General features: G+C 38.3%; 1 protein-coding gene across 5 annotated transcripts in view; it reads right to left on the reverse strand.

Annotated features, from left to right (window-relative positions):
- NBEA (neurobeachin) overlaps positions 1-26,803 on the reverse strand; it is a 914,947-nt gene that overhangs the window by 377,033 nt on the left and 511,111 nt on the right. For all 5 annotated transcript variants that reach the window (XM_064269920.1, XM_064269919.1, XM_064269917.1 and 2 more), the window contains 2 exons: positions 11,823-11,931; positions 7,434-7,600 (listed from right to left, as the gene is read on the reverse strand). In XM_064269920.1, the coding sequence (XP_064125990.1) occupies positions 7,434-7,600; positions 11,823-11,931 (276 nt within the window). The remainder of the gene's footprint in view (positions 1-7,433; positions 7,601-11,822; positions 11,932-26,803) is intronic.

Here is a 26,803-nt window from a genome sequence, read left to right on the forward strand (position 1 = left end):
TTAAATGTATATGGGATTACCCTGACGATGTTGTATTTTGCTTTCAAATGTCATATATATTTTGAAGGATTTAAGAAGAGAAAAGTAGTCTATTATATTTACTGATTTCTATTGCTAGTTCTTCATTACAGAAATTCTAAGTTTCCTTCTGCTCCCCGCCCCCCGCCTTCTGCCTGAAGAACTTCCTTTAGTATTTCTTTGAGAAATTTTCTGCCAGTGAGGAGTCCTCTTGGCTTTCCTTTATCTGAGGATTTTTCTGTCTTGCCCACCCTCCTGTAGGATGCTGTCGCTGGCCACAGAATTCTGGGCAGACAGATGTTTTACTGGCCCCCATGGCTTATGATGAGAAATCCACAATCATTGGAATTTTCATTTCTTTATATGTAACACATTGTCTTTCCCTGTCTGTTTACAAGATTTTTTTCTTTATCTTTGGATTTCAGAAGAGTATGATGTGTCTTGGTATAGTTTTTTATTGAGTTTATCTCGTTTGGGGTTCTCTGAGCTTCTGGAGTCTGTAATTTGATGTCTTTCACCAAATTGGATAAGTTTCTAGCCATTCTACCTTTAAATATTTTTTTTTCTCGATCAGTATCTTTCTCCTCAACTAGGGCTTTAAAGATTTGAATATTAGACCTTTTGATATGGTCCCATAAGTGCCTGAGGCTATGCTCACTTTTTTTAGTCCACTTTCTCTCTGTTCTTTAATTGCATAATTTTTGCTGATCTATCTTCAATTCTTTTATCTGTCATCTTCATTCTACTATTAAATTCAATGAGTGACTTTTTTATTCCTGACATTTCATTTGATTCTCTTTTTACACATTCGATTTTTCTGCTGAAATCTTCTATCATTCAATTCATTTAAAGTGTATTTTCATTTATCTCAGGTAAGATGGTTACATCGTTGTTGCTAGTTGCCATTGAGTCGATTCTGACTTGTTTGATAGCCCAATATCTGGTCAATATTGGGACTGACAGGTGTTAACTGTTTTTTTCCTTGAGAAATGGTAAGATTTTCATGGTTCTTTGTATAATGAATAATTTTGGATTGTATTCTGGACATTTAAAATATTATGTAGTAGGATATGAATACTGTTACCTCCTCTGGGTAATGTTTGTTTATTTCTGTTTTATTAGTCAGTCAACCCTGTTACATTCAGACCACAAGCTCTGTCTTGCCATCTGTGGGCTTCACCTCCAATATCAGGTCAGTTTAGGACTTTGATTTGTAAAACTTTAAAAATATTATCTCGATCTCCAGATTTCCCGATCTTAGTCCTACCACAGTAGTGTTTAGTATTTCATTATTCCAATTGGATGTAATTGATCATAACTTTCATTAATGAAATAATTAGTGCAATAATTAGTCCTTAATTTTATCACTGAAATGATTATGGGCTTTTGAGTCAGATAGATCTAAATTAAAATCCTGTCCTTACTACACGGTTATGTAACACTGGGAAAAATTTTTCAACTTTTTTGTCTGTTTCTTATGCATAAAATGGGAAAAATAGTGAATATCCCACAGATTTATTAGAATGAAAATAAGATATTAAATGTAAAATATCAGAGCGACGCTTAATAAATCTGAATTGCCGCTAACAGGAGAAAATAAAATCCCAACAGTAATGCTTAATATGAAAAAGCAAAATAAGAACTGGGACCAAATATATGTGTGTGTATTTATGTATACCCGTTGCCATTGATTCAGTTCTAAGTCATGATGACCCTAGACGACAGAGCAGAATGGGCCCCATAGGGTTTCCAAGGCTGTAATCTTTACAGAAGCAGCTCCCACAGAGCTGCTGGTGGGTTTGAACCAATGACCTTTCAGTTAGAAGCTGAGTGCTTAATCACTGTGCCACCAGGGCTCCTTACGTGTGTGTGTGTATGTGTGTTTTTTTAAACTTATTATATATATATTTCTTCTAAACCCAAGGGCTTATTAAAATCCCTTGATTTTAATTTAAGTTGTTATGGTTTATGTAGCATTAAGCAATAGGAAATATGACTCAAGAAGCTTAAGCTAATATATACTATGCCACTGTGTCAATCCATCTTGTTGAGGGTCTTCCTCCTTTTTGCTAACCCTCTACTTTACCAAACATGATGTCTCTTTTCCAGGGACTGGTCCCTCCTGATAACATGTCCAAAGTATGTGAGACAAAGTCTTGCCATCCTACCTTCTAAGGAACATTCTGGCTGTTTTTTATTTGGCATTATTTAGCAGTGTAAAATCTTGAAATACACATTTTAAAAAAGCTCTCAAATTGTAGTTTTTTCTCAGGACAGAAATAAAGATCAGTATTATTTCAAATGCTAAAATATATTAGAGCCAGCAGCACCATTGAGTCAAAAGAGAAAAGTAAAGTGAATTTCATGTTCAAATTAAAGATGACTTTTCTGCGAAACAGCAAGTAGAGCATTATAGGGATGAAATTCCTTCTGGTGTAATATGTATTTGAAACCAGAAATATAAAAATAAGTACTATTCATTTCCTATAGTTAAGAAGCTACTAGTTTACTGGCAGAGACTGATACATTCACATGACTATAAAACATGAAGTGGTATATCAGAGAAAATTGCAGTGCAGATAATAACAACAAAATATGAGGAAGCAGGAGTAGGAAAGACAGAGAAAGCTGGGAAACACTAAAAAAAAAAAAAGAGGTGACATTTAAACTGGACTATGAGGGTCGCTAGGAGTCGGAACCAACTCGATAGCAAGGGGTTTGTTTTTTTGGTTTTATCAATACAGTAACCATACCTCTTTCTGTCCCAGTTGTTGTTAGGTGCCATTGAGTTGGTTCTGACTCCTAGTGGCCCTATGCACAACACAATGAAACACTGCCCAGTCCTTGGCAATCCTCACAATTGTTGTTATGCATGAGTGATTGTTGTAGCCACTGTGTCAATCCATTTCGTTGAGGGTCTTCCTCTTTTTCTCTGACCTTCTACTTTACCAAGCATGATGTCCTTCTGCAGGGACTGATCCCTCCTGGTAACATGTCCAAAGTATGTGAGACATAGTCTCGCCATCCTTGCTTCTAAAGAGCATTCTGGTCGTACTTCTTCCAAGACAGATTTGTTCATTCTTTTGGCAGTCCATGGTATATTCAATATTCTTCACCAACACAATTCAAAGTTGTCAATTCTTCTTCAGTCTTCCTTATCTATTGTCCAGCTTTCCCATGCATACGAGGTGACTGAAAACACTATGGCTTGGGTCAGGCTCACCTTAGTCTTCAAGGTGACATCTTTGCATTTCAACACTTTAAAGACCTCTTTTGCAGCTGATTTGCCCAGTGCTGTTCATCTTTTGATTTCTTGACTGCTGCTTCCATGAGTGTTGATTGTGGATCCAAGTAAAATGAAATCCTTGACAGCTTCAATATTTTCACCATTTATCATGATGTGGCTTATTTATTTATTTATTTTTTTGCTTATTGGTCCAGTTGTGAGCATTTTTGTTTTCTTTATATTGAGGTGTAATCCATACTGAAGGCTGTGGTCTTTGATCTTCATTAGTAAGTGCTTCAAGTCCTCTTTTCTTTCAGCAAGCAAGGTTGTATTATCTGCAAACCGCATTCTTCTTCACACAGTCCAGCTTCTTAGATTATTTGCTCAGCCTACAAATTGAACAGGTGTGGTGAAAGGATACAACCCGGACACACACCTTTCCTACCTTTAAACCATGCAGTATCCCCTTGTTCTGTTTGAACGACTGCCTCTTGATCTTTGTACAGCTTCCCCAGTCCCAGTGCATGTCTTCATATAGCAGCCAGGCCCATCTTCTTAAAACATTTATCGGATCATGTTACCTTCCTGCTCAAAACTCTTCTTTGCTTTTCATGTCACTTAGGATAAAGTGAGAAATCCTTAACACGATCAGTTGTTGTTCTTAGTTGTCAAGTCAATGCAGACTCATGGAGACCTCGTGACAGAGTAAACTGCTGCTCCACAGGATTTTCAAAGCTGTGACCTTTTGGAAGCAGATGACCTGGCCTGTCTTCTGAGGTGCCTTTGGGTGGGTTTGAACTGATAATCTTTAGGCAAGTAGCCAAGCACCTAACTGTTTGTGCCACCAAGGGTTTTAAATCCTCCAGCTTATATATTACTCTCCAGCCTCATCTCAAGCCATTCTCCCACTGCTCACTAAGCTCTGGACACACTCTCCTCCTGTCTGTTCCTTTTGTTGTTCTGTGTGTTTGTTTGTTATTTTTCAGTTGAGAGTCTTCGCACAATCTCTCTCCTGAACGTTTTACACCTGCCCTTTGCTGAGGATCACCTGCCCTCCCTTCAGATCTTAGTTTAAAGGAAGGTTCTTCAAGCAAGTCTTCCTGACCTCCTAATCTGAAATCAAGCTCCTTTATTACACTTTCTGCTTTGAAGCACCCCATACATTTTCCCCCTAGTATTTCTCACAGTTTGTAATTGCATGTTTTATTTCTAAAATTATTCATTCAATATCAGCCTCTTGTACCATCCTATAAGCTCTGTGAGGGTAGGAGCAAATCTGCCTGCTGACCACAATGCAAACAGGGCCAAAGAATTATCCACTGATTAAATGAATCAAGTCAGTGGATTCTAATTGTGTATTACAATATGGGAAATTATAAATAAAGATTTCTTTGTAAAGAGCAGGCTAACAGAGAAAGAAAACACTAACAAATATTAGACATCAGACATTGTGTTAAGCATTTTGTATATAATATTTTATCATCAGAATAATACAACAGATAGAAATTATTAACCTCATTTTCCAGAAGAGGAAATTGACCATCAGGGAGATCAACCTATTTGCTCAAGATTACACAGCTAATAAGTCAGAGGGAACAGTACACAGCAGTGCTCTTGATGTTGATTACATAGCCCAAGTATATGTGGAAAGATTATTCATCAAAAATAGCTTAAATGCCATCTACACATGCTGCTATGAGTATATGTGTGTCTATAAATATGTATGTACCCATGTAAACATGTATTTAAATGTGCGTATGTATGTAACTATGTATGTACATATGTAAATATATATGTATGTATATAAAAATGTATGTTTGTAAATATGTATAGCAACTTACAGTGATTCATTATTTGGGGAACATTTATTGAGCATCTACCATGTACAGGGCTCTCTGGGGATGGAACAATAAACAAAAGTCCATGATGTCAGGCAATAAATAAATACATGAACAGGTGATGATTAGTGCTGTGAGAAAGACTGAACTGAGAGGTAGATTAGAGGGTGAAGAGGGACAAAGGTGCATGCTGTTTCTGGTAGGATGGTCAGGGAAGGCCACTCGGATGAGCAGACACTGGGACAAAGCCCCGGTCGGCAAGTCAGGTAGAGGGGAGAAGGTCCTGGCTGGCATGTCAGATAGAGGGAGAACAAAGCCCTGGCCGGAGTGTCAGGAGAGAGGTGTGGCTAAGAGAGCGTAGAGTTTTAAGAAGATTGCCAAATATAGCAGTAAGATGAACTCCAATCAAAAGATCAACATCTACTCTAATTACTCTGGAAGAATATTTTTCAGTTCCACCTAATGCCACAACAGAAAAAATCTTGTATGTACAAATTATATTAACCCTATTGGATTAGGAGTCCCAGTGGCACCATGGTCAAAGCACTCGGCTGCTAAATGAAAGGTTGGTGGTTCGAACCCACCAGCCACTCTGCAGGAGAAAGATGTGGCAGCTTGCTCCCGTAAAGATTACAGTCTTGGAAAACCTATGGGGACAGTTCTACTCTATCCGACATGGTTGCTGTGAGTTGGAATCGACTGGACGGCAGTGACTAGGCAAGATGACCACATTGCTGCTCTGCCTCCACTGTTAGTACAAATCAAAAACCCACTGCCATGGAGTCAATTCTGATGACTAGCGACCCCGTAGGACAGAGGAGAACTGCCCCGTGGTGTTTCCAAGGGTGTCATCCTTATGGGTGCATATTGCCAGGTCTTTCTCCCACAGAGCCACTGGTGGGTTGAATCTCCGACCTTCCCGTTAGCAGCTAAGCATTTAACTACTCTGCCAGGCCCCTGAATTGCTTTACCTAAAAAAATAAACTTCTGCCAGGTTTAAAAACAAACAAAAATATTGCTGCCGAGTTGATTCTGACTCACAGTGACCCTACAGGACAGTGTCGAACTGCCCCACAGGGTTCCCAAAGCTGTAATCTTTACAGAAGCAGACTGCCACATCTTTTTCCCACGGAGCAGCTGGCGGCTTTGAACTGCCACCATTAGGTTAGCAGCTGAGTGCTTAACCACTGTGCCACCAAGTCTTCTACTACTTGTACAAGCAGTGTGATATTATGCAAGTTTTACTTAGCTCCTGTCAGCTTCAGTCTCCTGGTTGTAAAATGGAGAAAACTTCAGCACGAGCTACCGGAGATGCTATGAAGGTTAAAAGACATAATCTATGGAAAGTGCTTAGCATGGTGCCTGGCACTCAACAAATATTCAAGAAACCCTCTATGTTGTACTTATTATTACAAAAACTAAGTGTTGACTGTTTTTAAAGATATTGTGCTACAATTTTCACCTTAAAAGCAAAAATAATAAAGTATGCTAAACTCGATCTTGCTCCTAAAATTCTAGGTCAGATTGTCAAATACTATCCTCGTCATGTTCCGGATGATCTCCCCTCACTAATAAAATCATTTCTACCAGAATTCTTTTTATAGTATCTTGTTCACAATTAACAAATCCCCAAACTCTGCCAGATAATGCAATAAAAACTTTCAGTGGGATTAAAAATATGAATATATACAAATGAAAAGCATCAGCAATCTAAATATAGTGACTTGCCTCACCACTAGTTTTCCAGAAAAGAAAAATGTCTGCAGAAGTAAAAACAAAATGTGATGCCCACAAAACAACCAATTTTGTTTTTACTCGTACTTTATACTAAAATATAAACATCCTAATTTAAGTTGAAAACCATTCTGAAGAAAGACTGAATAGAAAATTATGGAAGAGGTTTTTTTTTAAATAGTATTTACAATTTTCAAAGAAATATTACTTCTCCATAAAAAATGCTTGTATTATTGTGTATCTGGAAAATCAAGTGATAGGAATTTACTAAGTAGGAGGAGTTGACTCAAAGATTGAAAATAAAAGAGGCCACTTCTGATACCCTAACCTCCATCTTGTATATGAGAAATAGTGACCTAAAAATATTACTTAACAACTTTTGAATTATATTACAAATAAGTAGTAAGTTCAAAATACCTTCCACTGGAGATGCCTTAAAAAATTTAGACTTTCTTCTAAACCATTCTAAAGAAGCATTACTTAAGATTTCATGAACAAATTCAAGCAATCAATACTTTAAATCATATATTCTATATTTTCAAAATTTGTCATCATATTTTTACTTCTACTTAATGAACCCATAAGCTGTTATTTACCTCCAGTTTATCATGACTCACCTGTGAGACACGGCTCCCCAAGCACCGTGCTTATTCGTGAGAATGTTGAGAATTTTCTGCTTCAGCTGGTTGGCTGTCACGTGATCTCGATGCTTGGCGGCACTGATGAGATGGTCACACATCTTTTCTTCCTCTCTCCTGTCAGCAGCATACTGGGCACACTGAGACTGTAAAATCACAAATGGCGTGTAACAATGAACCCCTCTGCAGTCTGTAAGTCAGTGATGTCACCTAACTTTAAGTGAAAGGGCAACACTAATTCAATTTTAAAAACTCAGGAAATGTAGTCTTTTGATGGTCTGTTTTAAAGTTTGCATATACTTACAGATCAAAGTGGTGAAAAGATGTACATATAATGTGCTTATATATAAGGTATACATAAAATAATTTGAACTATATTAAACAAAGTAAAAACTTTAAAGGTTCCTTCTAATTTCAAAATCCTGATTTTAATATCATTTTATATTCTAAGTGAAATAAGCCAGACACAAAAGGACAAATATTGCAGGGTCCCACTTCCATGAAACAGCTAAGAACAGGCCAAATACAGAGACAGAAAGGAGATTAGTGGTTACCGGGGGCTGGGGGAGGGGACAAAAGGGAGTTATTGCTTAATGGGTAAGGAGTTGCTGTTTGAGGTGATGAATAAGTTCTGGAAGTTATATATACATATATATAATGTATAAACATGGAGCCCTGGTGGTCCAGTGGAGCCCTGGTGGCAAACTGGTTAACCAAAAGGTCGGCAGTTCAAATCTACCAGTTGCAACTTGGAAGCCTTATGGGGCAGTTCTACCCAGTTCTGTAGGGTCACTATGAGTCAGAACTGACTCAACGGCAACGAGTTTGGTTTTTTTGGTGGCCCAGTGGTTAAGTGCTACAGCTGCTAACCAAAAGGTTGGCAGTTTGAATCTACCAGCCACTCCTTGGAAGCACTATGAAGAAGCTCTGCTCTGTTCTATAGGGTCCTGTGAGTCAGAATCGGCTCAATGGCAATAGGTTTTTTATGTATAAATATATACAGGTGTGCGTAAATATATATATTTATACATAATATTTCGATATATAGTGGTGACAGTTGCAAAATTTATTTAAAATAAGAGTAATGTTCCTGATAATTACATATAAATAAAAAGTTTGCCATTTAAGTTATAGTTTTCCATCTCGTGAATGGCAATGTGGTGTAGGAGAAATAATCAGTGGTTTTGGAATTTAGATCTGGATTTTGGTTAAAACTTTATGAAAATTCATTTTTTTCACTGCACTCAGTTTTATATGTGTAAAATGGAGATGAGACAAGGCTTTCTCTATTTTGTTTCCAACTCTAAAATTTAATGTGTTCAAAGACTCTCACAGTAACCATATTCTTGCCTTTTCTATTTCCATATTGCCATGTCTGCCATATGTATTCAAACTCACTGGTGTTAACACCATCGCTGATCAATGGATCCCTTAGTGCAACAAAAAGCTTCCATATGAACACGTCTTCAATTACAGGTTTTCTTTTAGATCGCTGATTTTCCTACAGGGTGACTTGGCAGTAAGTTTTAACATCATTGACTATGTAATACAAGTGATATAACCAGGAAGAAAAACATTTCCCTACATCTGAGGAACACGTATCACTAGCTCAGATTCATCACTGCTAGTAAAAATCTATTTTATGGAAGGTATTTGACTGTATCCTTTCTATCTGTTGCTATAAACAACCACTGCAAGCCATCTCTTCATGAGGAATAATTCGACAGTAATCTAAGAAGGACTAATTCGTTTTCCAATTTATCTTTTCGTACAGGGAATCGCCAATTAGTACGATGGTGTGCCTCAGTAATGAGCTAATATTTCATTAGCTCAATGGAGAGTAAAATTAAATTTTCATTTTTCTTCCTTAACAATTACAGTGGTTAACTGAAGAAACTTAACTGTGAAGTGCCCATCTCGGACTACATACACTTTCTTCCTAATTACAGGCTTATATGGGAGATACAGAAATTCCTCAAAAATTCCTAGCAAAAAGTTACAGCTTTTATGTGATCTTTTACAATGTACACAGGATAAGTGTAGTAAACTACACACACACACAAACATATATCAATGCATTTGCTAATACACCTCTAGCCTAAAAAGACCAAATGCTAACACATGGACTAAAAAATGTACATTACTTAAGTAACCATGATACTCTCAAAATCAGATTTACATTATTTTTTATGTATAAATAATCTAAAAACGTCAAGTCTTCATGGCCCTGTCAAGGCCTCTATCACCCTTAGCTAGGCACTCTCAACGGCTATGACGTCTTCCCCAATGAGCGATGATTTGTCTTGGAGGGTGAAAAAAAAAATCTTACTTTTTTTATATATAAAGCACAGATTTGGTACATAAAGAGCTATGCAGTCTATTGGTGATATTAAAATTTAATTGGGGAGCAATTAGGAAACAAAATGTCTAAAATGACTCTTGAGGGGGCAGTCATGACGGAAGGCTGAGACACATTGCCCTTAGGTAATACCACCAGGTTAAGGCCATGTCAAAGCTCAAAACTAGTATCTGGCTGCTTGAAAATCTATTTTAAATGTTTTCACGTGACAATTACTCCCCTGCTGACATACCCACAAAACGTTCTGACTTTCTCAGTGGAAACAAGATTGGCTGAAGACTGATCATGCAAGGAATTCAGTTAATACTCTAAATCTTATTTACTAACAGAATTTGAAAGTTAATTGAATCTTCTTGCTTTGTTTAGAGTTCCGCCATATCTTAGACCTAAATATTTTCTTCAAAGAACACATCGCTCAGTATTTTCTTGTTATCCAGGTTGCTGCATGTTGGGGAGATACAAAACTTCACTTTGACAAATATTTAACTGTAAATGATGTACTTTTATCAAAGTTTAAAATATCCAGTACTTTTTTTCAAAATAAGATTGTTGAAATTCCACATGACAAATGTGTGCTGTCTCAAAGCAAAACCAGTTACCTGTCTCATACTTTCTGGCTGGCCAGACTTACAGTAACCAGACTAACTGTATCAAGCTGTATGATTCAGAGAACCGGTTTAGTGAGATGAAAGCCTCATCAAAACTGAAGCTGTGGTCTCCAACTTCCAGCCACACCACATTTGCTGGCACACTGTGCATCAGGTGAATAAATAGCTGGGGCTATTGATTATTTTCAAGGCTGTGGACAGTCAGGCCTAAGTCAAACACCAGGTCACATAAATATTTCTGAAACCAAACTCATTTTGTAAATTGAATGAATTGAAATATTGGATAGTTGCTATATTTAAAATACTTAAATTAGTAGGAGATTTGTTGTATTGCAGCAATACAGATAAAATGTTGGAAATTTTAAAAAGTAACATTTTTAATCAAAATATTAACAGACAATATATAGTATTTCAATTTTTTTTTTTTGCTATATAAAATAGAAATTACGGATAACTTGTTCTTTACTTGGGGTACTCAGGGGATTTTAAAACCATTATATTTTTATATGTTGTTATTGTTGTTGTTAGGTGTCATGAGTCAGTTCCGGCTCAGAGCGACCCCATGTACAACAGAACAAAACACTGCCCGGTCCTGCACCATCCTCACAATCACTGTTATGCTTGAGCCCACTGTTGCAGCCACTGTGTCAATATCTATCTCATTGAGGGGCTTCCTCTTTGTCACTGACCCGCTACTTCACCAAGTATGATGTCCTGCTCCAGGGACTGGTCCCTCCTGATAACATGTCCAAAGTATGTGAGATGAAGTCTCCCCACGCTAGCTTCTATCTCTCTCTCTCTCTACTTACCTACCTACCTATCTACTCTGCTAGGTCATACAGATAAGAAAATATAATTGATATTGTTCATAATTGAAGCTTTCTTATTATACATATATTATACATATATAATAAGAATGCTTCAATTATGTACAAAATATCAATTACAAAATAAAACAGGAACTAAATTCACCTTCTGCAACCCCAAAGATGGAGACATTACTAAGCAGAAAAAATTACTGCATTTTTAGTAAAACTGAGTTTCTTCATATAACTGCTTATTATACCCATATCTATCTAGTGCTGTGTATAAAACTCTGCTAGTTCAAAAATCACTAAAGTAATTGTATTATCAAATTTTATTTGTCTTTAATCTTACAGGAAGTTAAGAAAACCCTTTAGCCTCCCAAGCACATCAGAGAGGCATTTTCTTCACTTAGTGAATGAGGTGAAAATAAACTTGTGCTCCCTGTCTGACATTTACCGAAGATTTTACAAGCAGAGACTGAATGCCTTCGGTGAAACTTTCCTCTTAAAGAAAAAAACTGCTTACGTAAGGTTACAGAGGACTGAGAGTTCGTTTTTAAGAGAAAAGCAGAATTTCATCCATCCCAAACCTTACCTCGAACTCCGCATGTTTATGTACGTCCTCCGCTCTCTGTCTGTTCAAAATAAACTCAGCTTCGTTTGCAACACGCACAATATGGTCCTTCATGGCATGGCAGAGCAACCTAAACAGAAGAGTGCTTCTGAAATCATTCGTAATAGATTTGGCGTCTGATTTGTTTTCAATAATCAAGTTCTGCCGTTATAGATACTGGAAAAAAAAACCCGTTGCCGTCAAGTCGATTCTGACTCAGAAGCGACCCTATAGGACAGAGTATAACTGTCCCACAGAGTTTCCAAGGAGCTTCTGGTGGATTTGAACTGCCGATCTTTTGGTTAGCAGACGTAGCTCTTAACCACTACGCCACCAGGGTTTCCCATTATAAATATTAGTTATATTAGTTACACATAAATCATACATTAAGATAGATTCCAAAATTATTTAATACATTTTAAATTTCCTGTTGTTGTTGGCTGCTGTGCAGTCGATTCTGGATCATGGCGACCCCACGTATGCAGAGTAGAACTGCTCCAAGGGGTCTCCAAGGCTGGGACCCTTCAAAGCCGATCGCCAGGCCTGTCTTCCCAGGTGCCTCTGAGTGGGTTAGACCCGCCGACCCTGGGCTAGTTGTCAAGCCCTTAACTGTTTGCAGCAACTTATAATTGGATGAAATCGGAAATACAGAAATATGCCATCAAACGGTTGTTACTGCTGTTAGCAGTCCAGTGCTTAACTGCTCGGCCACGCAGGGACTCCTTAAAACTGCTATAGCAATGCCCTTATAATGTACCCTGGGAACCGGTGATTTTGTTAATTAAATGACGTTAGTTCATCATACATTTTTGACGGGGCGTTTAAAAATGGTTTAGCAACAAAATCCACTCTCCTGAAAGTAAATTTTCACACAAAAGCTACATGACCAGGTATTAGGAAATCTATAGACTGAATTATTACTTTAATTAATGTAGATAGGACTAAAAAATTCCTTTAAATACTAAGATTCTAAGATGGAACTACAGTGCAATAAGGTTTAAAAAGTGCAACCATGGGGTAAGATATTTGGTAACAGTGCAAGTTTTAATTTAAATATTGTCATTGTTATTCAAAAGTAAAATATGACACACGGTGAAAAGCCTTTCAGTGCATCCACCATCCACCAAATCTCCAGCTTGACAGGCAGCACTGTTGGGTCACTGTGTGTGTTTTCAGAGAACTTTAAACTATACATACAGTAAAACCTGCGAAAGCCAGAATCTGTGTAAGGCAGAAACCTGTCAGAGAAGGAAAACACAAATATTTTCTATTAAAATGAGCGATAGAAAAGTGGTAAGTCTGCAGAGGTGGAAAGCTTGCAAGACCTGGAAAAACAAGGGAGTCCACGGAGTTCCGGCTCTCACAGGGTTCACTGTATAAGAACAGGCAAATGTATTATTTACCTCTACTTTTTCACACCAATGTTAGTATATACACCCATTTACTGGGTTGGTTTTTTTTCACTTAGTGCCATGTTTTGGAGATAATCACATCTACACACAGCCTCTTCCTATTTCCTCTATAGCCTGAGGTGGAGGCTCTCTTCAGAAACGGCTGTACAATATCTCCCATGCCACATGTTTCTTTGCAGTGTGACTGTGTCATTGTCCCACTCAAACATGGACTCTATTTTCCCACCCTGTGGATCTGGCCTCCTGTGACCGACAGAACACAGCAGGAGGGATGCTAGTGACTTCTGAGGCTAGGCCACAGGGCACCTGCGGCGGCTGCTTTCCTTCTTGGAACTCTCCTGGACTCTGACAGACATGCTGGGACACACCCAAGTCACTGGAAGAGCCTCCAGGACAAGAATACAGGCACTGAGGCCCCAGGCCCAGCTGAGCCTCAGCCCACCTCCAAGTACCTACATCCAAGACAAGCCTGCACAGAGGAAAACAACTGCTTGCTGAGCCAAAGCAACACAGTGAATCACAAGAGGTAAAAAACGGTGGTTGTTGTAAGGCACGTCGTGTGGCTATGCCAGAGCTTACTGAGCCAGTTCCCAAAAGACCACTTGGGTTCTTTCCAATCTTCTCCTATTAATAATAATGCTGCAATAAATAAACTAGTCCATATGCCACTTTGTACATGTGCAGATATACCTGTAGAATAAATTCCCAGAGTAGGGACTGCTTGGAGAAAGGTTAACTGTTGTACATTACAAATAGGTTTTAGTCAAATTGCCCCACAGTGTACCGTTTTTCACTTCCATTAGTAGAGAGAATACCTGTTTCCATGGGGCACTCTCGTTTCTTGAATTTCGAAATTAGATAATTTAAAGCCATATGATACAAATTATACAAAATGAACAATAAGAACCCATTTGAATTATATTCAAATAAAGCATCAGAAATGGTGCACAATGAAGCAATCAGTTTTACATTTAATAACTTCATGTTTACCTCACTCTATCTTTTTCAGAGTTAACAGCAAAGTGTGCCTTTCTAATGTACATCCTTAGGCAGTGTCCCTAAGGCACCCGTGAGGACGCCCCTTCAATTCTGGACCCTAATCGTACACCCTCTGTTGTCCAATGAGAACATTAGTTCTCTGTGGCTCCAAATTGTCTTCTTGACACGCTCTTCTGCTTTGGTTTTTTGAAATTTAGTCTTTGGTCCGCCTCCTTTCTTTCTGACTAGTGTCTCTCTCTCTCTCTCCTTGTTCGTATCTCTTTTGTCTGCTGCTCATTAGAAGGTGTTCTGCAAGGTTTTGTCCTTGGTGAGTTCTCAATGTCATTTTTTGATGATTTGGTCGACTGTAGATCCAACCATCCCTGCCATACGATCCTCTCTAACTGCCCCTCCCACACACTGCCAGGTCTGTGCCTACAACCGCCTACTGTACCTCTCACCTGGGCATAAGACCAACCCCTCACACTTAGCATTTTAAAACCCAATCGCTTTTCTCTCAAAATTTGTTCCTCCTAATATTCTAGTCACGCAGACTCTACAAATCCCTGGCTCACAAAATCTCTTCTCTTTGACAAGATGCAGAAAATAATGTATGTCCTTTGTTGTCAAGCCCTGCTCATTTTAATTGTTAATTCTCACGTTTTCCTCCTTTCTACCCTCCACTGTCATCAGGTGAGTCCAGACACTCAGTACTTACTGTGTGTACTATCTTTTCTCACTCCAGTCCTTTCTATGCTTGGCTATTTGATAAATCTAAACCACAGGCCCACTCTTATCACTTTCCCCACTCAACAGCTGCCAGTACTTTCCTGTTGCCTATCAAACTACATAAACTTCTTGTCAAAATGGGTGTCCAATTGGCTAGGCCATAATTCCCAGTATTGTGTGATTGTCCACCATTTTGTCATCTTATGTGATGTTCCTATGTGTTGTAAATCCTACCTCTATGATGTTAATGAGGCAGGATTAGAGGCAGTTATGTTAATGAGGCAGGACTCAATTTACAGTTTCAAGTTATATCTTGAGTAGATCTCTTTTGAGATATAAAAGAGAGAATCTAGCAGAGAAAAAAGGGACCTCATTACCACCAAGAAAGAAGAGCCAGGAATGGAGTGCATCCTTCAGACGAGTGGTCCCTGTGCTGAGAAGCCCCTAGATCAGGGGAAGATTGATGACAAGGACCTTTCCCCAGGGCTGACAGACAGAGAAAGGCTTCCCCTGGGGCTGGCACCTGAATTTGGATGTTTAGCCTCCTAGACCGTCGGAGAATAAATTTGTTTGTTAAAGCCATCTACTTGTGGTATTTCTGTTATAGCAGTATTAGATAACTAAGACACTCCTCAAACTGAAATTTAAAGCTATCTACAATATGGCTCTAATATCCTTTGTCAGCTTAATCAATCATACTTCTTTACATACATCTAAGTTCCAAACTGGTCTTTGTCACTTGGTTTCCAGCTCAATTCATATTTTTCCATTAATTGAGCAAACATTTAGTGTGTATATCGTTGCCAGGCATTGTGCTAAACCCTGGGGGTAAAAAAATGATCAAGATAAATCCTTCCTCTTGCTTATGATTTTCATGTTTACTTACTTCTCAAGGTCTGTCACGTGAAAGTGATGATAACAATGAGGAAATTGACACTGATCATAATAACATCATCAATAAAGAAAAACACCACATGCCAACACCTAGGTGATAACTCTCTAATCTACATTTAATACCCGATTCTCACAAGAACTCTCAGGGGCACATATCATCATTTTCATTTTTAAGCATAAGAAATAAGGGATTAAATAATTAAGTAACTTACCACAGATCATTAAAAAAAGAATCCTTATAATATTATGTTTCATACTGCATCTTTATAAACTAACAATATTTTAATAAAACAAAATCTTTAAATTTGTTTACTTATCTTTTTTATATTTGCAGATTTACTGCATAATATATATTGTTTATTATGATACACTTTCTACATCCCAATGTATGTACATACACAAAACAATGTGTACCGTACACTATGCTGTTGTTGTTAGGTGCTGTCAAGTCAGTTCCACTCATAGGACCCTATGCACAACAGAACGAAACGGTGCCCAGTCCTGCACCGTCTTCACAATTGTTCTCACGCTTGAGCCTATTGTTGCAGCCACTGTGCCAATCCATCTCGTTGAGGGTCCACCTCTTTTTTGCTGACCCTCTACTTTACCAAGCATGATGTCCTTCTCCAGAGACTAATCCTTCCGGATAACATGTTCAAAGTATGTAAGATACAGTCTCGTCATCCTTGCTTCCAAGGAGCATTCTGGTTGTACTTCTTCCAAGACAGATTAGTTCCTTCTTTTGGCAGTCCACGGTATATTCAGTAATTCATAATACAAAGGCATCAGTTCTTCTTCAGTCTTCCTTATTCATTATCCAGCTTTCACATGCATACGAGGTGACTGAAAACACCATGGCTTGGGTCAGGTGCACCTTAGTCTTCAAGGTAACATCTTTGCTTTTTAACACTTTAAAGAGGTCTTTTGCAACAGATTTGCCCAATGCAATGTGCTGTTTGATTTCCTGACTGGTGCTTCTATGGGTGCTGATTGCAGATCCAAGTAAAATGAAATCCTTGAAACTTTTCTCCGTTTATCATGATGTTGCTTATTGGTCCAGTTGTGAGCATTTTTGTTTTCTTTATGTTGAGGTGTAATCTATGGTGAAGGCTGTAGTCTTTGATTTCATCACTAAGTGCTTCAAGCCTCTTCACCTTCAGCAAGAAAGGTTGTGTTATCTGCATAACACAGGTTGTTAGTGAGCGTTCCTCCAATCCTGATGCTCTTTTCTTCTTCATATGGTCTAGCTTCCCGGATTGTTTGCTCAGCATACAGATTGAACAGGTATGGTGAAAGGATACAACCCTGACACATGCCCTTCCTATCTTTAAACCAATCAGTATCCCCTTGTTCTGTTCGAACAACTGCCTCTTGATCTATGTACAGGTTCCTAACGAGCATAATTAAGTGTTCCGAGATTTCCACTCTTCATAACGTCATCCATAATTTGTTATGTTCCGTGCAGTCGAATGCCTTAGCATAGTCAATAAAACACAAGTAAACATCTTTCTGGTATTCTCTTGTTTCAGCCAGGATCCATTTGACATCAGCAATGATATCCCTGGTTCCACGTCCTCTTCTGAATCCAGCCTGAATTTCTGGCAGTTCCCTGTGGATATAATGCTACAGCCACTTTTGAATGATCTGTAGCAAAATTTTACTTGTGCATTATACTAATGATATTGTTTGATAATTTCCTCATTTGGTGGGATCACGCTTCTTGGAATAGGCATAAATATGGATCTCTTCCAGTTGGTTGGCCAAATCTATGCCAGATTTCTTGGCATAGACAAGTGAGTACTTACTGCATCCCTTTGTCGAAACATCTCAGTTGGTATCTAGCCAATTCCTGGAGACTTGTTACTTGCCAATGCCTTTAGTGCAGCTTGACCTCTATCTTCAGTACTATTGGTTCTCGATCATATGCTACGTCCTGAAATGGTTGCATGTCGACCAATTCTTTTTGGTACAGTGGCTCTGTGTATTCCTTCCGTCTTCTTTTGATGCTTCCTGCATCGTTTGGTACCTTCGCCACAGAATCCTTCGACATTCCAACTCGAGGCTTGAATTTTTTCTTCAGCTCATTCAGCTTGAGAAATGCTGAATGTGTAATTCCCTTTTGGTTTTCTAACTCCAGGTTTTTGCACATGTCATTACAATACTTTGTCTTCTAGAGCCGTCCTTTGAAATCTTCTGTTCAGCTCTTTGACTTCATCATTTTTTCCTTTTGCTTTAGCTACTTGACATTCAAGAGCAAGTTTCCAAGTCTCTTCTGACATTCACTTTCGTCTTTTCTTCTTCCCTGCCTTTTTAATGACCTCTTGTTTTCTTCATGTATGATGTCCTTGATGTCATTCCACAGCTCGACTGGTCTTCAGTCATTAGTGCTCAACATGTCAAATCTGTTCTTGATAATGGTCTCTAAATTCAGGTGGATATACTCCCAAGATTGTACTTTGGTTCTTCTGGACTTGTTCTAATTTTCTTCAGTTTCAACTTAAACTTGTATAGGAGCAATTGATGGTCTGTTCCACAGTCACTCCTGGCCTTGTTCTGACTGATGATATTGAGCTTTTCCATTGTCTCTTCCCGTAGATGTAGCTGATTTGATTACTGTGTATTTCATCTGGTGAGGTCCACGTGTATAGTTGCCATTTATGTTGTTTGAAAAAAGGTATTTGCAATGATTAAGTCATTGGTCTTGCAAAATTCTATCCTGTGATCTCTGGCATGGTTTCTATCACCAAGCCCATATTTTCCAACTACTGATCCTTCTTGTTTTCCACTTCTGCATTTCAGTCACCACTAATTATCAGTACATCCTGATTGCATGTTCAATCAATTTCAGGCTGCAGAAGTTCATAAAAATCTTCAACTTCTTCATCTTTGGCCTTAGTGTCTGGTGGGTAGACTTGAATAATAGTTGTATTAACTGGTCTTCCTTGTAGGTGTATGGATATTATCCCATCACTGACAGCGTTGTACTTCAGGACAGATCTTGAAATGTTCTTTTTTATGATGAATGCAACATCATTCCTCTTCAAGTTGTCATTCCCGGCATAGCAGACCATATGATTGTCTGCTTCAAAATGGCCAATACCAGTCCATTTCAGTTCACTAATGCCTAGGATATTGAGGTTTATGAGCTCCATTTCATTTTTGATGATTTCCAATTTTCCTAGATTCATACTTCGTACATTCCACGTTCCCATTATCAATGGATGTTTGCAGCTGTTTCTTCTCATTTTGAATGGTACCACATCAGCAAATAAAAGTCCTGAAAGCTTGACTCCATCTACATCATTAAGGTCGACTCTACTTTGAGAAGGCAGCTCTTTCCCAGTTGTGTTTTGGGTGTCTTCCAAACTGAGTGTCTCACCTCCTGGCACTATATCAGAGAATGTTTCGCTGCTATTCATAAGGTTTTCACTGGCTAATTCTTTTCAGAAGTAGATGGCCAGGTCCTGCTTCCTAGTCTGTCTTAGTCTGGAAGCTCAGTTGAAATCTATCCTCCATGGGTGACCCTGCTGGTATCTGAATAGCAGTGGCATAGCTTCCAGCATCACAGCAACATGCAAGCCCTCATACTATGACAAACTGACAGATGCTGTACATTATAGTAATTTAAAAAGCTTTGTGCAACTTTCACTTTTTATGCTGACTTTTTTTTTCACATTATTTTAGATGAAGGTTTACAGAACAAATTAGTTTCTCATTAAAAAATACACATATCGTTTTGTGACACTGGTTGCCACCCCCATGATATGCCAACAGTCTCCCCTTCTCAATCTTGAGTTCCCCATTACCAGCTTCCCTACTGCCTCCTGACTTTTTGTCCTTCCCCCTGAGCTGGTGTGCTCATTTAGTTTTGTTTTGTTTTATGGGCCTGTCTAATCTTTGGCTGAAGGGTGAACCTCAGAAGTAAATTCAGTACTGAGCTAAAAAGGTGTCCGGGAGTCATACTCTCTGGGCTTCTCTGGTCTCAGTCAAATCAGTAAGTCTGGTCTTTTTTTTTTTGTGTGTGAGTTAGAATTTTGTTCTGCATTTTTCTCCAGCTCTATTCTGGACCCTCTATTGTGATCCCTGTCAGAACAGTTGGTGTTTGTAGCAGGGCACCATCCAGTTTTGCTGGACTCAGTCTGGTGGAGGCTGTGGTAGTTGCAGTCCATTAGTCCTTTGGACTAATCTTTCGTGCGTGGTTTTCTTCATTCTCTCTTGCTCCAGTGGGGGTGAGACCAGTGGAGTATCTTATATGGCCATTCATAAGCTTTTAAGACCCTAGACCACCAAAGTAGGACATAGAACATTCTCTTTATAAACTGTTATGCCAGTTGAGCTGGATGTTCCCCAAGACTATGGTCCCTAGCCCTCAGCCTCATAATTCTATCTCTTAGGCAGTTTGGATGCGTTTATGGAGCTTCTATGACCTTGCCTTGGTCAAGTTGTGCTGGCTTCCCTGGTATTGTGTGCTCTTTCCCTTCACCAAAGTTACCACTTATTTATTGCATATTTAGTGTTTTCCCCTCCCTTCCCTTGTAACTATTAAAGACTGTTTCTTTTTGTGTATAAACCTTTTCATGAGTTTTTATAATAGTGGTCTCACACCATATTTGTCCTTTTGTGATTAACTTATTTCATTCAGCATAATGCCCTCCAGGTTCATTCTTGTTGTGAGATGTTTCGCAGATTCATCATTGTTCTGTATTATTGCATAATATTCTGCTGTGTGTACGTAACATCATCTGTTTGTCTATTTGTCTCTTGATGGGCACTTAGGTTGTCTCCATCTTTTTGTTATTATGAATAATGCTGCTATAAACATGGGTGTGCATATGTCTATTCACGTGATGAATCTTATTTCTCTAGGATATATTCCTAGGAGTGGGACTGCTGGATCATATGGCATTTCTGTTTGTAGCTTTTCAAGGAAGCGTCATATCATTTTCCAAAATGGTTGTACCACTTTGCATTCCCACCAGTAGTACAAAAGAGTTCTAATCTCCCTACAGCCTCTCCAACATTTGTTACTTTCTGTTTTGATTCCTGCTGGCAATGTTGGGGTGAGATGGTATCTCATTCTGGTTTGATTTGCGTTTCTCTAATGCCTAGTGATCACAAGCATTTCCTCATGTATCTGTTTGCCACCTGAATGTCTTCTTTGGTTAAGTGTCTGTTCATTTCCTTTGCCCGTTTTTTAATTGGATTACTTGTCTTTTTGTTGTAGAGGTGTTGGATTTTCCTGGAGATTTTAGAGATTAGAACTTTGTCGGATTTGTCATAGTCAAATTTTGTTTACCCAGTCTGTAGGTTCTCTTTTTACTCTTTTGGTGAAGTCTTTTGTTGGGCAAAAGTGTTTAACTTTTAGAAGATCCCAGTTATCTAGCTTATCTTCTGGTGTTTGCATATTGTTAGTTATGGTTTGTATCTTGTTTATGCCATGTATTAGGGCCTCTGGCATTGACTCTTTTTTTTTTTCTCCTATGATCTTTATTTCTTTTGGCTTTATATTTAGGTCTTTGATCCATAAATTTTTTTACTTCTGCCATTCTCCTTTGTAGAGTGTTTTAATATTAATTATTTTCATCCTGTCAATTTAAAACAATGATTAGGTGGTTTTGCATCTTCTTACATATTTTCTTTTGTAAGAAGAAATTACTGTGTGTTACAACATCAAAGGATATTTGAAAGCTTAGTTTCAAATCTTTCGTGGTTTTTCTTAAACAGAAAGTTTATAAAGTAGTTTCAATTCCTTTATCTAGAATTAAAAAAATTTTTTTTTTAATTCAGTTATGATAATCATGTTCATTCAGTGACCAGTTTTTCTCTCTCTGTATTTTAAGCAAGAGTCCTTTTATCCCTACAGAATGAGAAAAAGTATTTGGTAAGCATGTATTTGATAAGACTTTAACATCCAGAATACATAAAGAAGTATAACTTAACAACAAAAAGACAAACAACTCAATTAAAACATGGGCAAAGGACTTGAATAGACATCTGTCCAAAGAAGATATGCAAAGAGCCAAAAAAAAAAAGCCCATGAAAAGATGTTCAACACCCTTAACTACAGTGAGGTATCACTTCATATCTACTAACTCAGTGCCCTCGAGTCGATTCCGACTCATAGCAACCCTATAGGACGGAGTAGAACTGCCCCATAGAGTTTCCAAGGAGTGCCTGGCGGATTCGAACTGCCAACCCTTTGTTTAGCAACCGTAGCACTTACTAGGATGGCTATTATCAGAGAAATGGAAAACAACACGTGTTGGTGAGGATGTGGAGAAATTGGAACCCTCATCCATTGCTGGAGGGTTTGTAAAATAGGACGGCTGTTGAGGAAAACAGTGTGGCCGTTTCTTTAAAAGTTGAACACAGAACTACCATATGACCCAGCAATTGTATCCTGGGTATAGACCCAAAAGAACTAGAAGCCAGGACTCAAACAGATATTTGTACACCAACGTTCACTGCAGCACTATTCATAATGGCCAAAAGGTAGAAACAACCCAAGTGTCCATAAACAGATGAACGGATAAACCTAATGTAGCCTGTCCCTACAACAGAATACCACTCAGCCATAAAGAGAAAGGAAATCCCGATACCTGTATGAAATGAATGAACCTTGAAAACACTATGCTGAGTGAAATAAATCAGACACAAAAGGACAAATATTGAATGATCACACTTGTATGAAATACCTAGAACAGGCAAACGTGCAGACCAAAGTTGGTTAGGGGTTACCAGGGGCTGGGAGGAGGGGAGGATGAGAAGCTAACGTTTAAGGGATACTGAGAATGTGCTGGAGTGATGAAAAACTTTTGAAAATAGTAGTGATGGTTGTGCCACATGGTAAATGTAATTGATATTACTGAATTACACACTTAAAATGGCAATTTTTTGTTATATTTTACCATAAAATTAAAAAAAGTACTATTAACAAGATTGTCATTCTTTATTTTCACTAACCATTATTGAAATGAATAACCATTTTTTTCTTGCTGAAGATGTCATAATTTCTATCAGAATAAAATAGGTTTAACTTTATTTTAATTTTTGTCTTTACTAAATACGAACTCATAGTAATCCTTTCTATCTTCCTCACTATGTTTTGTTAACCCATGGCAAAGTTGTTCAAAGATAAGCGTGTATAAGCAAAAGAAAAAAAATTACGATGTACTTGATACTTCTTAATTATTGTTTAAATATAATTTCTGAAAGCTACATATACCTTTGAGATCAGTCTGACTGCATTGAATCCATTTGTTCTTTATATTAAGGTCGAATTACATAGTACTGAAATTTAACACCTTTTCCCCAAATCATCTGTAGTAACTGTACTACATCTTCAACAAAAACTGACAGGTGAATGGTCTCTTTATTTCATGGCATTAATGTAAATTCTGAGCAGCACTGGATCCAGGCGAGTCCTCAGTAGACATCTTTCCAGAATCCATGTCTGGTATGACACAGACGTAATCACTCCACGAGGAGATTCAGGGTGGCTGAGAGTTCCGTCCCTCTAGACCAGTGGGAGTGGTCCTGGCAGACGGCAGCAGCACCCTGGAGATGTTCACTGCAGCAGGACAGGTGGAGACGCCAGCCAGAAGGTGCAGCATTCACCTCTGCATGACTTGAGAGAGACATCAGCACATTCCAGTGGGGATGCGGCTCCAGAGTTAAGGACAATACAGATTATCGAGAGGTCACGAAGGTTAAGGGAATCTGTTAGAAACCACAATGCTTGGGAAAAAAGGCACAAACTCCTCTATAAACAATGTTGGAGAGCAAATAATCATACAGTCTTAATTTCAACCACTGAGTGAGCTGAAAAAATAAAATTAAAGGAAGTCAACTCAGAATACTAACTCTTGATGAAATCACTGGCCTATGTTTTACAGACAGGATTTAAAAGAGATATGAGATATTGGAACATTCAGCTCAGTGTCTTTGTGTCTCTAGTGGCTGCTGAAGGCTGGAGAAAGCCTGAAAGAAATCTAATATGTGCAAATTAGTGCAAATTACGGAATTTAAATTGATTAACAGAAGACAGCAGGAAGAAAGAGGCTCATGGTTGGCCTGGCTAATAGGTACCATTCCCAGGAGCAAAGCGATGGATTGGCAAAGCAAAGAGGCATCTCGGGGTGGCTTTGGCTGGGATTGGGGGGTGGGGGAGGGAAGGCGAGGAGGTTATAATGAACGACTCCTGCCTCCGAAACAGCAGAGGAATTGTATCAATTATCTGTAAGTCTGTCTTCCAGTCTCCTGCATTCAAGGGTCATATATCTACTAATGCATGTTTTCTTCACATAGGACATCTTCCTAACTGACTCTTGCAATCATTAGGTGACGTCATTATTCATGTGGAAAACCACTGGACACAGTGGCTCACAACTCCTTGACCTCAACTCCAGTGAGCGCCACCTCTACCCCATGTGCAGCTTGCCCCGACCCCACCCATGGAAAAAAAAAAAAAAGGCACTTAGCGTCTTCTAATCTCCGTTTCTTCAATCTCTCTATTTTCTCCTAGCCCACCACCCCAGATCCACTCACTTCCTTCACTTCAATCACTCTCACCAGCATCCTCACTCAACTCCTGACCTACCTGCTATGCCTGCTCTGAAAGCATGTTGCGTGGGATTAATCCATTGATTTCCATTCTCAGCCCATCATCAGTACTATGGAGTACAGCTATAGAAACTCATGGAACCTAAATTCAGTGAAGATGAAATTGGTATCTCCTCTTCACAGTCTGTGTGTCTGAACAAGGTTTTGGAGAGGAGGCAGACATGTTTTTACCATCCTAATCTCGTTCACTTGAAAATATTCTTTATTTAAAAAGATTCTGGTATGACATTTAAATATGTATAAAATAACCACTCTGTTGAACTGTGTGTTTACCATTCTCTTGCTTCTGCACAATTTGTTCTATCTCACATACATGCCAGTGAAGTATGGTGTTCAGATTTGCCTGTTCGTTAGCTTTGTAAGTAAAGCTGCAGGGTCTCTAAGATACATTTTTCAGGTTAAGAAATCTTCTACTCCTTGTTTGATAATTTTTTTTTTTAATTGAGTTACTGAATTTTCTGCACCTACTGAAATGATCATAAAGTTTTCACCTTTTATACTATCAATGAACCATATTTAAGAAAATTTTACAATAATGAACAAGTCTTGCATTCCTGGGACAACGCCCCTCCCCCTGCATGAACATACTGTATATTTATACAAAGCTGGATTTGGTTTAATTAGGATTTAAACGCCTGCATTCATGACTAAGACTGGCCAGTGATTTTCCTTTCTCCTATATTCATTATTTTCTTTTGGAATGAAGATTGCACAGGCCTCAAAGAATGAGAGACGATCGTCGCCTCCACTGTTTTCTAGGAGTCTGTATAAGGCTGGAATGATGTGTTACTTGGTAGAATGTACTTGTAAAGCATTTTCACTTAGAGTTTTCTTGGTCGGAAGAGTTTTTACTGATTAAACTTCTTTCACACTTAAACAACCATTCAGGCTTCAGTTTCTTCTCATTCAGTTTTGAGAAGTTATGCATTTTATAGGAATTTTCTCATGTTGTTTACTTATTTATTTTTAATTGTGCTTAGGTGAAACTTTACAGTTGAAGTTAATTTCTCATCCAAAAATTTATACACACGTTGTTATGTGGCCCTAGTTGTAATCCCTACAATGTGACAGCACGCTCTCCCTTTCCACCCTGGGTTTCCCATGTCCATTCAACCAGCTCCTGTCCCTTTCTGCCTTCTGATCCTGCTTCAGGACAGGAGCTGCCAATTTAGTCTCGTGTTTTTATCTGCTTGAACTAAGAAGCACAGTCTTCATGGGTATTATTTCATGTCTCATAGTCCAGTCTAATCTTTGTCTGAAGAGTTGGCTTCAGGAATGGTTTTAGTTCTGGGTTATCATGTTATTTAAATTTAATTTTTGAAAGCACCCTCATTATCTTTTCTAATTTGTTTTATCTATAAGAATGCCTCCTTTACATCTTTTATGTTGGTTGTTTGCGTTTTCTGTATTTTGTTCTTAATCAATCTGGGGAGTTTGCCTATTTTATTCCTAATTTTAAAAGAACAAAACTTTGTTGACCCTATTATTTTCAATTTTTCCATTTCACTGATTTCTGTTCTGCTCTTTATGAACTTCCCTGTCCTTTCTGAAGGCTTAATCTGTTCTTATCCTAACTAGGATAACATAAGCTTGTTATAAACATTACATATTTATTTGAAAAGAATATGCACTCTTCACTGTTGGGTGCAACGTTCCGTATACTTCCATAAGCTCAAGCTTGCAAGCTATACAATGCAAACCTTGTATATCTTCACTAATTATTTTCTCTGATGAACATTTTCATAACTGAGATAGGTGTGTTAACTAAACCCAAAACCAAACCCCAGTGCCATCGAGTCGATTCCAACTTATAGCGACCCTATAGGACAGAGTAGAACTGCCTCATAGAGTTTCCAAGGAGTGCCTGGTGGATTCAAACTGATGACCCTTTGGTGAGCAGCTGTAGCACTTGACCACTCTACCACCAGGGTTTCCAGGTATGTTAAAGTCTTCATAAAATGGCAGGTTTGTAATTTTCTCCCTGATATCCCATCAATTTTTCCTTTACGTATTTTGAAGCTATTTTATTCAGAACATGCAATCTAGAATGGTAGTATCTTGCTAGTGAATTAAAACTTTCTTAAATGTATGACCTGACCTATGCCTAATAATCATTTTTGTCTTAAAGTATATTTTTATATTAATATAGCTATGTAAGCTTCTTTTTTTGATAGCACCCAGTTCCTATTTTTCTATTCTTTAACTCACAACATTCTTATACTTTAGGTGCACCTTTACTAAATAGAACAAGGCTAGGTTTTTAATGCAATCTGACAAATTCTATTTTTAACTGGCAAGTATGGTCCATTTATATTTATTGTACTTATT

The sequence above is a fragment of the Loxodonta africana genome, chromosome 17 (genome assembly GCF_030014295.1).
Source record: "Loxodonta africana isolate mLoxAfr1 chromosome 17, mLoxAfr1.hap2, whole genome shotgun sequence".
NCBI lineage: Eukaryota > Metazoa > Chordata > Mammalia > Proboscidea > Elephantidae > Loxodonta > Loxodonta africana.